This window comes from Salmo salar, unplaced genomic scaffold (assembly GCF_905237065.1).
Source record: "Salmo salar unplaced genomic scaffold, Ssal_v3.1, whole genome shotgun sequence".
Classification (NCBI taxonomy): Eukaryota; Metazoa; Chordata; class Actinopteri; order Salmoniformes; family Salmonidae; genus Salmo; species Salmo salar.
The window spans coordinates 28,456-41,632 of NW_025548573.1; the positions used below are offsets into that span (position 1 = coordinate 28,456).

Genomic DNA, 13,177 nt, shown 5'->3' on the forward strand with positions numbered 1-13,177 from the left:
AGGTACACCTGTATAACAACATGGGGTTAAGAGACAGGTACACCTGTATAACAACATGGGGTTAAGAGACAGGTACACCTGTATAACAACATGGGGTTAAGAGACAGGTACACCTGTATAACAACATGGGGTTTAGAGACAGGTACACCTGTATAACAACATGGGGTTAAGAGACAGGTACACCTGTATAACAACATGGGGTTTAGAGACAGGTACACCTGTATAACAACATGGGGTTAAGAGACAGGTACACCTGTATAACAACATGGGGTTTAGAGACAGGTACACCTGTATAACAACATGGGGTTAAGAGACAGGTACACCTGTATAACAACATGGGGTTAAGAGACAGGTACACCTGTATAACAACATGGGGTTTAGAGACAGGTACACCTGTATAACAACATGGGGTTAAGAGACAGGTACACCTGTATAACAACATGGGGTTAAGAGACAGGTACACCTGTATAACAACATGGGGTTTAGAGACAGGTACACCTGAGTTGCATGTAATTCTTTCTAGCTGTACAAGTTTAACACGTGTCAATCAGAGGGAGATACTCACATCTTTGTTTCTGTCTGTGTCTGTGTCATAATGCCGGTGACAGTACCTGAAGGGAGAGAAACACAAAACGGCATTATTATAACTGACAGTAACATCAGCAAAGACACCGTCTGGAGAGAAATCATTATATAGTTTAAAAACATATACATTTCTGATTTGGAAATAGTTTTTTTTAGGAATCAGCCATGTTATTGTTTCTGGCTGGTGGGTTGCTACTCTCATCCATAGGGTTGTAAAACAGGCTGCCGCCCCACTAACTCATCCATAGGGTCGTCAACAGGCTGCCGCCCCACTAACTCATCCATAGGGTCGTCAACAGGCTGCCGCCCCACTAACTCATCCATAGGGTTGTCAACAGGCTGCCGCCCCACTAACTCATCCATAGGGTTGTCTACAGGCTGCCGCCCCACTAACTCATCCATAGGGTTGTCAACAGGCTGCCTCCCCACTGACTCATCCATTCCAGAAAGCCAGAATCCTCAAAGCAGGATTTCTGGAAACCCTATGGATTGTCTGGACCTTTAACATACTTCTTTGAATATTATATAACAGGATTAAAAACCCATTTCTCAAAACTACAAGAACATATGCAAACTTGAAAAGAAAAGGAGTTGCTTTGGAGTATTTAGCTGCGATAAACATCACTGAGAAGTCCTGTGTTATTGGGGCGTACGTGTTGGCATAGCAACTCACGACTCATTTTTGCCACTCCCTAGAAACAATATAGGGTTCCCTGTTTTAACAACACGGTCTCTAACTTTCATTCCCTCACCAAGAGCAGAGTAAAATATTTATTTTCTTATTGCTTTGATTTGTTTCTGACACTAAGCGAATGTATTCAAGCCACCTTTAAAAAAAAAACAAATAAAAAAAATCAGTTTGGTTCATAACAAATAAGTATTATATTTCCACTTGAAATGAAAGACAACAGGGTTCAAATCTGGCAGATCCTCTATACTCTAAAGCCAGCTCAATGTAATGTTATACAGACCGACGAGAGGACAGAATGATACAGATACAGACATGGCCAGCAGGAATGTAACCTTACATTCTGGTAAGCACCTCGACTTCTCAGATTATTATTTGACAAATCAAAATGTACGGAGCTGTCACATTGTGTGTCTACTGTTGGCCTGTGAACATCAAAGTAACAGCTAAATGTTATTTCTTCTTACAGGCTTCTTTAAAGCAACACGGTCATCTATTTTCCCACTGTGGACGCATGAGGAACTGCAGTAACAATAGTTGAAAACCACAACATAACAGTCCCTGAATCTAATAGTGTTTCTGACAATCCTCATGTCCTATCTCCTTGCCTCCTACTCAATCCAGTTGGAAGAGAAGGTCCAAGTTCCCTCTCCTCAGACCTTCTCCAGTGTGTTTTTAGTAGAGGTCGACCGATTAATCGGAATGGCCGATTAATTAGGGCCGATTTCAAGTTTTCATAACAATCGGCATTTTTGGCCACCGATTTGCCGATACACACATACATATATATATACATACATATATATATATACATATATACATATATATATATATACATACATATACATATATACATATATATATATATATACATACATATACATATATATATACATACATACATATATATACATACATATACATATATATATATATATATATATATATACATATACATATACATATATATATATATATATATATATATATACATATATACATATATACATATATATATACATATATACATATATATATACATATATATATATATATATATATATATATATATATATATTTTTTTTTACACCTTTATTTAACTAGGCAAGTCAGATTAAGAACACATCCTTATTTTCAATGACGGCCTAGGAACGGGGGTTAACTGCCTTGTTCAGGAGGGATTCGGGGATTCGTTTTTGCAATCTTCTGGTTACTAGTCCGACGCTCTAACCACCTGCCTTACATTGCACTCCACGAGGAGCCTGCATGGCAGGCTGACTACCTGTTACTCGAGGGCAGCAAGAAGCCAAGGTAAGTTGCTAGCTAGCATTAAACTTATCTTATAAAAAAACTATCAATCTTAACATAATCACTAGTTAACTACACATGGTTGATGATATTACTAGTTTATCTAACGTGTCCTGCGTTGCATATAATCGATGCGGTGCCTGTTAATTTCTCATCGAATCACAGCCTACTTCGACAAACGGGTGATGATTTAACAAGCGCATTTGCGAAAAAAGCACCGTTCGTTGCACCAATGTACCTAACCATAAACATCAATGCATTAAAACCAATACACAAGTATATATTTTTAAACCTGCATATTTAGCTAACATGAATTTGTGTCACTTCTCTTGCGTTCCGTGCAAGCAGTCAGGGTATATACAGCAGTTTGGGCCGCCTGGCTCATTGCGAACTGTGTGAAGTCCATTTATTCCTAACAAAGGCCGTAATTAATTTGCCAGAAATGTACATAATTATGACATAACATTGAAGGTTGTGCAATGTAACAGGAATATTTAGACTTAGGGATACCACCCGTTAGATAAAATATTGGAACGGTTCCGTATTTCACTGAAAGAATAAACATTTTGTTTTCGAAATGATCGTTTCTGGATTTGACCATATTAATAACCTAAGGCTCGTATTTCTGTGTGTCATTATGTTATAATTAAGTCTATGATTTGATATTTGATAGAGCAGTCTGACTGAGCGATGGTCGGCAGCAGCAGCTCGTAAGCATTCATTCAAACAGCACCTTTGTGCGTTTTGCCAGCAGCTCTTCGCAATTCTTCAAGCATTGTGCTGTTTATGACTTCAAGCCTATCACCCCCCGAGATTAGGCTGGTGTAACCCATGTGAAATGGCTAGCTAGTTAGCGGGTGCGCGCTAATAGCGTTTCAAACGTCACTCGCTCTGAGACTTGGGAGTGGTTGTTCCCCTTCCTCTACATGGGTAACGCTGCTTCGAGGGTGGCTGTTGTCGATGTGTTCCTGGTTCGAGCCCAGGTAGGGGCGAGGAGAGGGACGAAAGCTATACTGTTACACTGGCAATACTATAGTGCCTATAAGAACATCCAATAGTCAAAGGTATATGAAATACAAATCGTATAGAGCGAAATAGTCCTATAATAACTACAACCTAAAACTTCTTACCTGGGAATATTGAAGACTCATGTTAAAAGGAACCACCAGCTTTCATATGTTCTCATGTTCTGAGCAAGGAACTTAAACGTTAGCTTTTTTACATGGCACATATTGCACTTTTACTTTCTTCTCCAACCCTTTGTTTTTGCATTATTTAAACCAAATTGAACATGTTTCATTATTTATTTGAGGCTAAATTGATAGTATTGATGTATTATATTAAGTTAAAATAAGTGTTCATTCAGTATTGTTGTAATTGTCATTATTACAAAATAAATAAAAACAAGAAACATCGGCCTATTTAATCGGTATCGACCTTTTTTGGTCCTCCAATAATCGGTACCGGTGTTGAAAAATCATAATCGGTCTCTAGTTTTTAGGAGGCGGTGAGGACAGAGGATGCAAAGGAATGGAGGAAACATAAATTGAGTCTCTCTGTGTTTTGAGCTGTAGCCATGGAAGGTGAGATGAGTGGACTAAGGTGCCCGGGGTATTACTGACATTGATTAGTTGTCAGCGCTAACGACAGCTTTACAACGGTATTCAGAATGAAACAAGTAGAAATGGATAACATCTCTCCCTCACTCTCTCTGCCAGAACACTTCCTCCAACTCTCAGAGCTGAGGATTGTGCTGCTGGGGTCACTCTCCTGGTCATACGGGTGGATCAGGAGAGCTGGGAAGAAGAAACACCATCCTGGGCAGAGAAGTGTTTGAAGAGCGCGTAAGACCTGCCCACTTTGGGCAAATAAACTCATAGAATAAAAGGAACGTTTACGTCTTCCTAAATCAGAGGGTGGTTTTACGTCTTCCTAAATCAGAGGGTGGTTTTAACCGCCCTGGGCTCCGAAGGTGGTTGTTACATCGCAGCTACTTGCCCAAGCCGCCCCAGCTTCTCCTTCACCCAAATCCAGATCGCAGATGTTCTGAAAGAGCTGCAAAACCTGGACCCGTACAAATCATCTGGGCTAGACAATCTGGACCCTCTCTTTCTAAAATGATCCGCCGCCATTGTTGCAACCCCTATTACCAGTCTGTTCAAACTCTCATTTCGTCCGAGATCCCTAAAGATCGGAAAGCTGCCGCGGTCATCCCCCTCTTCAGAGGGGGGTGACACTCTAGACCCAAACTGTTACAGACCTATATCCATCCTGCCCTGCCTTTCTAAAGTCTTTGAAAGCCAAGTTAATAAACAGATCACTGACCATTTAGAATCCCACCGTACCTTCTCCGCTGTGCAATCCGGTTTCAGAGCTGGTCACGGGTGCACCTCAGCCACGCTAAAGGTACTAAACGATATCATAACCGCCATCAATAAAAGACAGTACTGTGCAGCTGTCTTCATCGACCTGGCCAAGGCAATCGACTCTGTCAATCACCGTATTCTTATCGGCAGACTCAATAGCCTTGGTTTCTCAAATGACTACCTCGCTTGGTTCACCAACTCGCTTGGTTCACCAGATAGAGTTCAGTGTGTAAAATCGGAGGGCCTGTTGTCCGGACCTCCGGCAGTCTCTATGGGGGTATCACAGGGTTCAATTCTCGGGCTGACTCTTTTCTCTGTATATATCAACGATGTCACTCTTGCTGTTGGTGATTCTCTGATACACCTCTACGCAGACGACACCATTCTGTATACATCTGGCCCTTCTTTGGACACTGTGTTAACTAACCTCCAGACAAGCTTCAATGCCATACAACACTCCTTCTGTGGCCTCCAACTGCTCTTAAACGCTAGTAAAACCAAATGCATGCTCTTCAACCGTTCGCTGCCCGCACCCGTCTGCCCGACTAGCATCACTACTCTGAACGGTCCTGACCAAGAATACGTGGACAACTACAAATACCTAGGTGTCTGGCTAGACAGTAAACTCTCCTTCCAGACTCATCTCAAACATCTCCAATCCAAAATCAAATCTAGAATCGGCTTTCTATTTCGTAACAAAGCCTCCTTCACTCACGCCGCCAAACTTACCCTAGTAAAACTGACTATCCTACCGATCCTTGACTTCGGCGCTGTCATCTACAAAATAGCTTCCAATACTCTACTCAGCAAATTGGATGTAGTCTATCACAGTGCCATCCGTTTTGTTACCAAAGTGCCTTATATCACCCACCACTGCGACCTGTATGCTCTAGTCGGCTGGCCCTTGCTACATATTCGTTGCCAGACCAACTGGCTCCAGGTCATCTATAAGTCTTTGCTAGGTAAAGCTCCGCCTTATCTCAGCTCACTGGTCATGATAACAACACCCACCCATTGCACGCACTCCAGCAGGTATATCTCACTGGTCATCCCCAAAGTCAACACCTCCTTTGGCCGCCTTTCCTTCCAGTTCTCTGCTGCCAGTGACTGGAACGAATTGCAAAAATCGCTGAAGCTGGAGACTTACATTTCCCTCACTAACTTTAAACATCAGCTATCTGAGCAGCTAACCGATCGCTGCAGCTGTACACAGCCCATCTGTAAATAGCCCATCCAACTGCCTACCTCATCCCCATATTTTATTTTATTTACTTTGCTGCTCTTTTGCACACCAGTATCACTACTTACACACCATCATCTGCTCATCTATCACTCCAGTGTTAATCTGCTAAATTGTAATTACTTTGCTACTATGGCCTATTTATTGCCATACCTCCCATGCCATTTGCACACACTGTATATAGACTTTATTTTTTTCTTCTACTGGGTTATTGACTGTATGTTTGTTTATTCCATGTAACTCTGTGTTGTTGTTTCTGTCACACTGCTTTGCTTTATCTTGGCCAGGTCGCAGTTGTAAATGAGAACTTGTTCTCAACTAGCCTACCTTTTTAAATAAAGGTTAAATAAAATACAAATAAATACATAAATAACAATATGGAAGAAAATGAAACATATTCTACAAGAACCAATATCCCTCCCTAAAAACACAACCCTATGGAACAATCCTTGGATAGCTTTTCAGAATTCACTGATGAATTGGTCCGCATGGAGAACTAAAGGCATAAAAACAGTAATTTTAGCCATCGATGTGACGTTTGGCGGCACCTAATCAGTCAGTGCTGTACCTGCCTGGCTGAGTGCTAGTGTGGGTGGAATGAGCGAGCTCGTCTGGCAGCCAGGGCGCAAAACACGTCAGGAAATAAAACTCGGTAGTCTGCCCGGAAACTCATTCGCAAGACCAATACATTTTTCATATTAACATATTTCATCACGTACACCCTGAGTAAATACGGTAGGTTACAACAACACAAACCCTGAGTAAATACGGTAGGCTACAACACAAACCCTGAGTAAATACGGTAGGCTACAACAACACAAACCCTGAGTAAATACGGTAGACTACAACAACACAAACCCTGAGTAAATACAGTAGGCTACAACAACACAAACCCTGAGTAAATACGGTAGGCTACAACAACACAAACCCTGAGTAAATACGGTAGGCTACAACAACACAAACCCTGAGTAAATACGGTAGGCTACAACAACACAAACCCTGAGTAAATACGGTAGGCTACAACAACACAAACCCTGAGTAAATACAGTAGGCTACAACACAAACCCTGAGTAAATACGGTAGGCTACAACAACACAAACCCTGAGTAAATACGGTAGGTTACAACACAAACCCTGAGTAAATACGGTAGGCTACAACAACACAAACCCTGAGTAAATACGGTAGGCTACAACACAAACCCTGAGTAAATACGGTAGGCTACAACACAAACCCTGAGTAAATACGGTAGGTTACAACACAAACCCTGAGTAAATACGGTAGGTTACAACAACACAAACCCTGAGTAAATACGGTAGGTTACAACAACACAAACCCTGAGTAAATACAGTAGGCTACAACAACACAAACCCTGAGTAAATACAGTAGGCTACAACAACACAAACCCTGAGTAAATACGGTAGGTTACAACACAAACCCTGAGTAAATACGGTAGGTTACAACACAAACCCCTGAGTAAATACGGTAGGCTACAACAACACAAACCCTGAGTAAATACAGTAGGCTACAACAACACAAACCCTGAGTAAATACGGTAGGTTACAACACAAACCCTGAGTAAATACGGTAGGCTACAACAACACAAACCCTGAGTAAATACGGTAGGCTACAACAACACAAACCCTGAGTAAATACGGTAGGCTACAACAACACAAACCCTGAGTAAATACGGTAGGCTACAACAACACAAACCCTGAGTAAATACGGTAGGCTACAACAACACAAACCCTGAGTAAATACGGTAGGCTACAACAACACAAACCCTGAGTAAATACGGTAGGCTACAACAACACAAACCCTGAGTAAATACGGTAGTCTACAACAACACAAACCCTGTGTAAATACGGTAGGCTACAACACAAACCCTGAGTAAATACGGTAGGCTACAACAACACAAACCCTGAGTAAATACGGTAGTCTACAACACAAACCCTGAGTAAATACGGTAGGCTACAACACCACAAACCCTGAGTAAATACGGTAGGCTACAACACCACAAACCCTGAGTAAATACGGTAGGCTACAACACAAACCCTGAGTAAATACGGTAGGTTACAACAACACAAACCCTGAGTAAATACGGTAGGTTACAACAACACAAACCCCTGAGTAAATACGGTAGGTTACAACAACACAAACCCTGAGTAAATACAGTAGGCTACAACAACACAAACCCTGAGTAAATACGGTAGGCTACAACAACACAAACCCTGAGTAAATACGGTAGGTTACAACACAAACCCTGAGTAAATACGGTAGGTTACAACACAAACCCTGAGTAAATACGGTAGGCTACAACACAAACCCTGAGTAAATACGGTAGGCTACAACAACACAAACCCTGAGTAAATACGGTAGGCTACAACAACACAAACCCTGAGTAAATACGGTAGGCTACAACAACACAAACCCTGAGTAAATACGGTAGGTTACAACAACACAAACCCTGAGTAAATACGGTAGGTTACAACACAAACCCTGAGTAAATACGGTAGGCTACAACAACACAAACCCTGAGTAAATACGGTAGGCTACAACAACACAAACCCTGAGTAAATACGGTAGGCTACAACAACACAAACCCTGAGTAAATACGGTAGGCTACAACAACACAAACCCTGAGTAAATACGGTAGGTTACAACACAAACCCTGAGTAAATACGGTAGGCTACAACAACACAAACCCTGAGTAAATACGGTAGGCTACAACAACACAAACCCTGAGTAAATACGGTAGGCTACAACAACACAAACCCTGAGTAAATACGGTAGGCTACAACAACACAAACCCTGAGTAAATACGGTAGGCTACAACAACACAAACCCTGAGTAAATACGGTAGGCTACAACAACACAAACCCCTGAGTAAATACGGTAGACTACAACACAAACCCTGAGTAAATACGGTAGACTACAACACAAACCCTGAGTAAATACGGTAGGATACAACACAAACCCTGAGTAAATACGGTAGGCTACAACACAAACCCTGAGTAAATACGGTAGGCTACAACACAAACCCTGAGTAAATACGGTAGGCTACAACACAAACCCTGAGTAAATACGGTAGGCTACAACAACACAAACCCTGTGTAAATACGGTAGGCAGAGCAGAGAAGGCCGTACGAAGACAGATTTAGACATTGCATATAATTTAACAGTTCCATTTCAAGTCACGCTGTTCATAGAAATAATTTATTACAATTTACCGGTTTCTCACAATTATTAATCCCGGGAAAAGGGAGTGGGGTTTGGGGAAGGATATACCGCGGAAACACAACTCCCTGGCATTAAATCCTAGTCCTTAACTTTAATACGGGCCCAGTGTTTATTGAGATAGAACAGATAACAAGTATTGATGAAGAGCCCAGTAGGAATCGACACATTGTTTGTTTTGTCTCAAAATATCACAGTGTTAAATAAATATGTAAAGCTTATAATAACTATTAATACAGAAAGACATACGGTAAGGGATGCAAATATGTAAAGATAAATGTCTGAAGACTAAAAGGGTTTAAATCAGAGATAAAGATAAATGTCTGAAGACTAAAAGGGTTTAAATCAGAGATAAAGATAAATGTCTGAAGACTAAAAGGGTTTAAATCAGAGATAAAGATAAATGTCTGAAGACTAAAAGGGTTTAAATCAGAGATAAAGATAAATGTCTGAAGACTAAAAGGGTTTAAAATCAGAGATAAAGATAAATGTCTGAAGACTAAAAGGGTTTAAAATCAGAGATAAAGATAAATGTCTGAAGACTAAAAGGGTTTAAATCAGAGATAAAGATAAATGTCTGAAGACTAAAAGGGTTTAAATCAGAGATAAAGATAAATGTCTGAAGACTAAAAGGGTTTAAATCAGAGCTATATCTTCAGTTGTTTTGTTTATTTTTTGTACAATTGTATATATTTTTTTTGTCTTACAAAATAATAAAATCATGCAACAAAAAAAAATATACTGGAAAATAAGAAAGAATATTCTGTACTATAGAACAAGCAAAGTTAAGATCCTCTGCTGGACATGTAATATAATGTTCAATGGTCCCAGGATTATTTGGTGTTATGTGATGCAAGAGTTTAATATCCCTCCCTCTCTCCACAGCCCCCACCAAGTCACCGTGTTTGGTGTCTAATGAAAAAGGCTATTTTTTTCCTGCCGGCACAGAGTCTCAGTAGACTTCAGAGGGAAATAGAGGCTAAACATTTCACAGCTAACTATCCGTGTTTGTTTGTTTGTGTCTGAACTACCTACCTCATCCCCCATATTGTTTTTATTGACTTCTTTCTGCTCTTTTGCACACCAGTATTTCTACCAGTATCTCTACTTGCACATCATCATCTGCTCATTTATCACTCCAGTGTTAATCTGCTAAATTGTAACTACTTCGCCACTATTGGCCTATTTATTGCCTTACCTCATCTCATTTGCACACACTGTATATATACACTTCTCTATTGTGTTATTGACTGTATGTTTGTTTATTCCATGTGTAACTCTGTGTTGTTGTTTGTGTCGAAATGCTTTGCTTTATCTTGGCCGGTCGCAGTTGTAAATGAGAACTTGTTCTCAAATGACCTACCTGGTTAAATAAATTAAAAAAATATATATATTTCAGCTTTATGTGTGTGTGCAGTACTACTCACTCCTTGGCCATGTGTGTGTGTGTGTGTGTGTGTGTGTGTGTGTGTGTGTGTGTGTGTGTGTGTGTGTGTGTGTGCGTGCAGTACTACTCACTCCTTGGCCGTGTGTGTGTGTGTGCGCAGTACTACTCACTCCTTGGCCGTGTGTGTGTGTGTATGTGTGTGTGTGTGTGTGTGTGTGTGTGTGTGTGTGTGTGTGTGTGTGTGTGTGTGTGTGTGCGCAGTACTACTCACTCCTTGGCCATGTGCGTATCCTTCAGGACGTGTACGTAGATGAAGAGGGCCTGTTCATGTTTGCCCATCCGACCCAGCAGCAGGGCCCGCTCCTCCAGAAGACCTGACAGACAAAAGACAAAGGTTAAAGACAAGTTATGCTTCCATGCAGAAGCTTTTTTTTAAAACAACTGATTCATGAGACCAGCGTCGTTGGTAACTAGCGTCCCTGGTCCCATTGTTAAGAATTGTTCCTCATTCATGCAAAGACCTCTGGGATATCACAATCCTCTTGTCTTAACCTTGGTTATCTTCAACCGAGTGGCACGGTGAGCACACGGTCACGGAGGCTAGCATATGAGCCATGAGCCGTAGGAGTTGGCGAGACAACACGAACAGATCTGGAACCAGGCTAGAATAGCAAACAAACTCCCTTATCCAGAGCGAATTACAAAATCAGTGCTTTCAACTAAAGAAGTCGCAAAAAGGACTGAATACGATCACTGCAAGTACAACCAGTCAGGAGGAAGCAAAATAACTGTTGAATCGACCCAGAACCATCCCATCCTCACCATCGAAGGGGAAGTCAGAGATGAGTCGGCCTGGTTCGTAGCTGGTAGAGACCTCCAGGAAACACACTAGCTTGTTCCTGAACTCTCCCAGGTCCCCTTCCTCCTTCCCAGCAGCCACTGCAGGAACACCTACAGGAAGACAGAACAGATCGATCTATTAGAATATCACATATCAGCTGTGGAGGGAAAGGGGGGGATACCTAGTCAGTTGTCCAACTGAATTTCTTCAACTGAAATGTGTCTTCTGCATTTAACCCAACCCCTCTGATTCAGAGAGGTGCAGCAGGGGGGGGCTGCCTTAAATCGACATCCACGTCTTCGGCGCCCGGGGAACAGTGGGTTAAACTGCCTTGCTCAGGGGCAGAACGACAGATTTTTAACCTTGTCAGTACCTCAGGGAAAGGTGACGGGACCAAGACCATTTATTTTTCTGTTATATCGATGATACTAGATATTCCTCAGGACTCCAAAAATGTATTTTGTCCGTTTTGTTAGTCCAGTAGAGATAAGCTGGCTGATAGTGCTGAGAGATTACTGCTTTTCGAGGTTGGTTCGACTTCAGGTTTCAATAACAATAAAAATTGAAACACGAAATGCACTGTGTGGGTTGAATGCCGTAACACAGAATAAAACAATCAATAAAAGTCCCATGATTGTAGTGACTGCTCAATACTGCTGATCACTTACTAACCACCAGCGATTCACATTACTTCACTTTTAATAAAATATTTCAGTTGTTGTGTATATTATATTTTGTTTTATTTCAAAACTTTATTATTTCATTCAGGTCATCTCATCTCCATAGAGCTGCTGTCTATACCGTCTGACAAAAATCACTATTTTAGTAGTTCTTCAAAGTAAATAAGGCCTACTTTTATGACTGCTGAATACCAACTATCAATCACGAGATCATGTATTTTCAGGTAGAGATACGTCAAAGGAATGGCTCTATATTATGTACCCCTTCTTTGACCGTGCACTCTTCTGTCCCTTACGTAGTGGGCGTAAAACACACACAGACCGGACAAGTAGCCTCGATTGGATTAAGATCATTGTAGTTAATGAGCACGTTTTCAACACTAAACTATGTAGAATATTAGTCTGTTGGAAACTACAACTCCCTACTACATCGCACAGTTTGGACATTTATCTGATTTATCTCTGGAGAAACTACAACTCCCTACTACATCGCACAGTTCGGACATTTATCTGATTTATCTCTACAGAAACTACAACTCCCTACAACATCACACAGTTCGGACATTTATCTGATTTATCTCTGGAGAAACTACAACTCCCTACAACATCACACAGTTCGGACATTTATCTGATTTATTTCTAGAGAAACTGCAGCGCATTGAGCAAACAGAAATAGTTTTTATACCGAAATGGAATTGAAATAACTGAACCGACGTAAGTCAATTAGTTGTTTAAAAGGAAAAAGAATCCGACATTTGGGTTAATCACTCAGCACTACTGGCTGATAACTGCTGGCTTGAGTACAGTTATCCCCAGGCAGGTCTGACCTTCAGTAGTAGTAGTAGTAG

The 13,177-nt window shown here is 41.0% G+C and overlaps 1 protein-coding gene across 1 annotated transcript; it reads right to left on the minus strand.

The window, feature by feature from the left end:
* Window positions 1-490: 490 nt before the first annotated feature.
* Window positions 491-12,052, minus strand: LOC123733158 (vam6/Vps39-like protein; the record flags this gene model as incomplete). The annotated part of the gene is made up of 5 exons (XM_045712525.1): window positions 12,023-12,052; window positions 11,631-11,784; window positions 11,080-11,182; window positions 566-611; window positions 491-498 (listed from the first exon to the last, which is right to left on the minus strand). Coding segments are annotated over exons 1-5 (341 nt in total), but the record flags the coding sequence as incomplete, so codon positions are not given.
* Window positions 12,053-13,177: the final 1,125 nt, after the last annotated feature.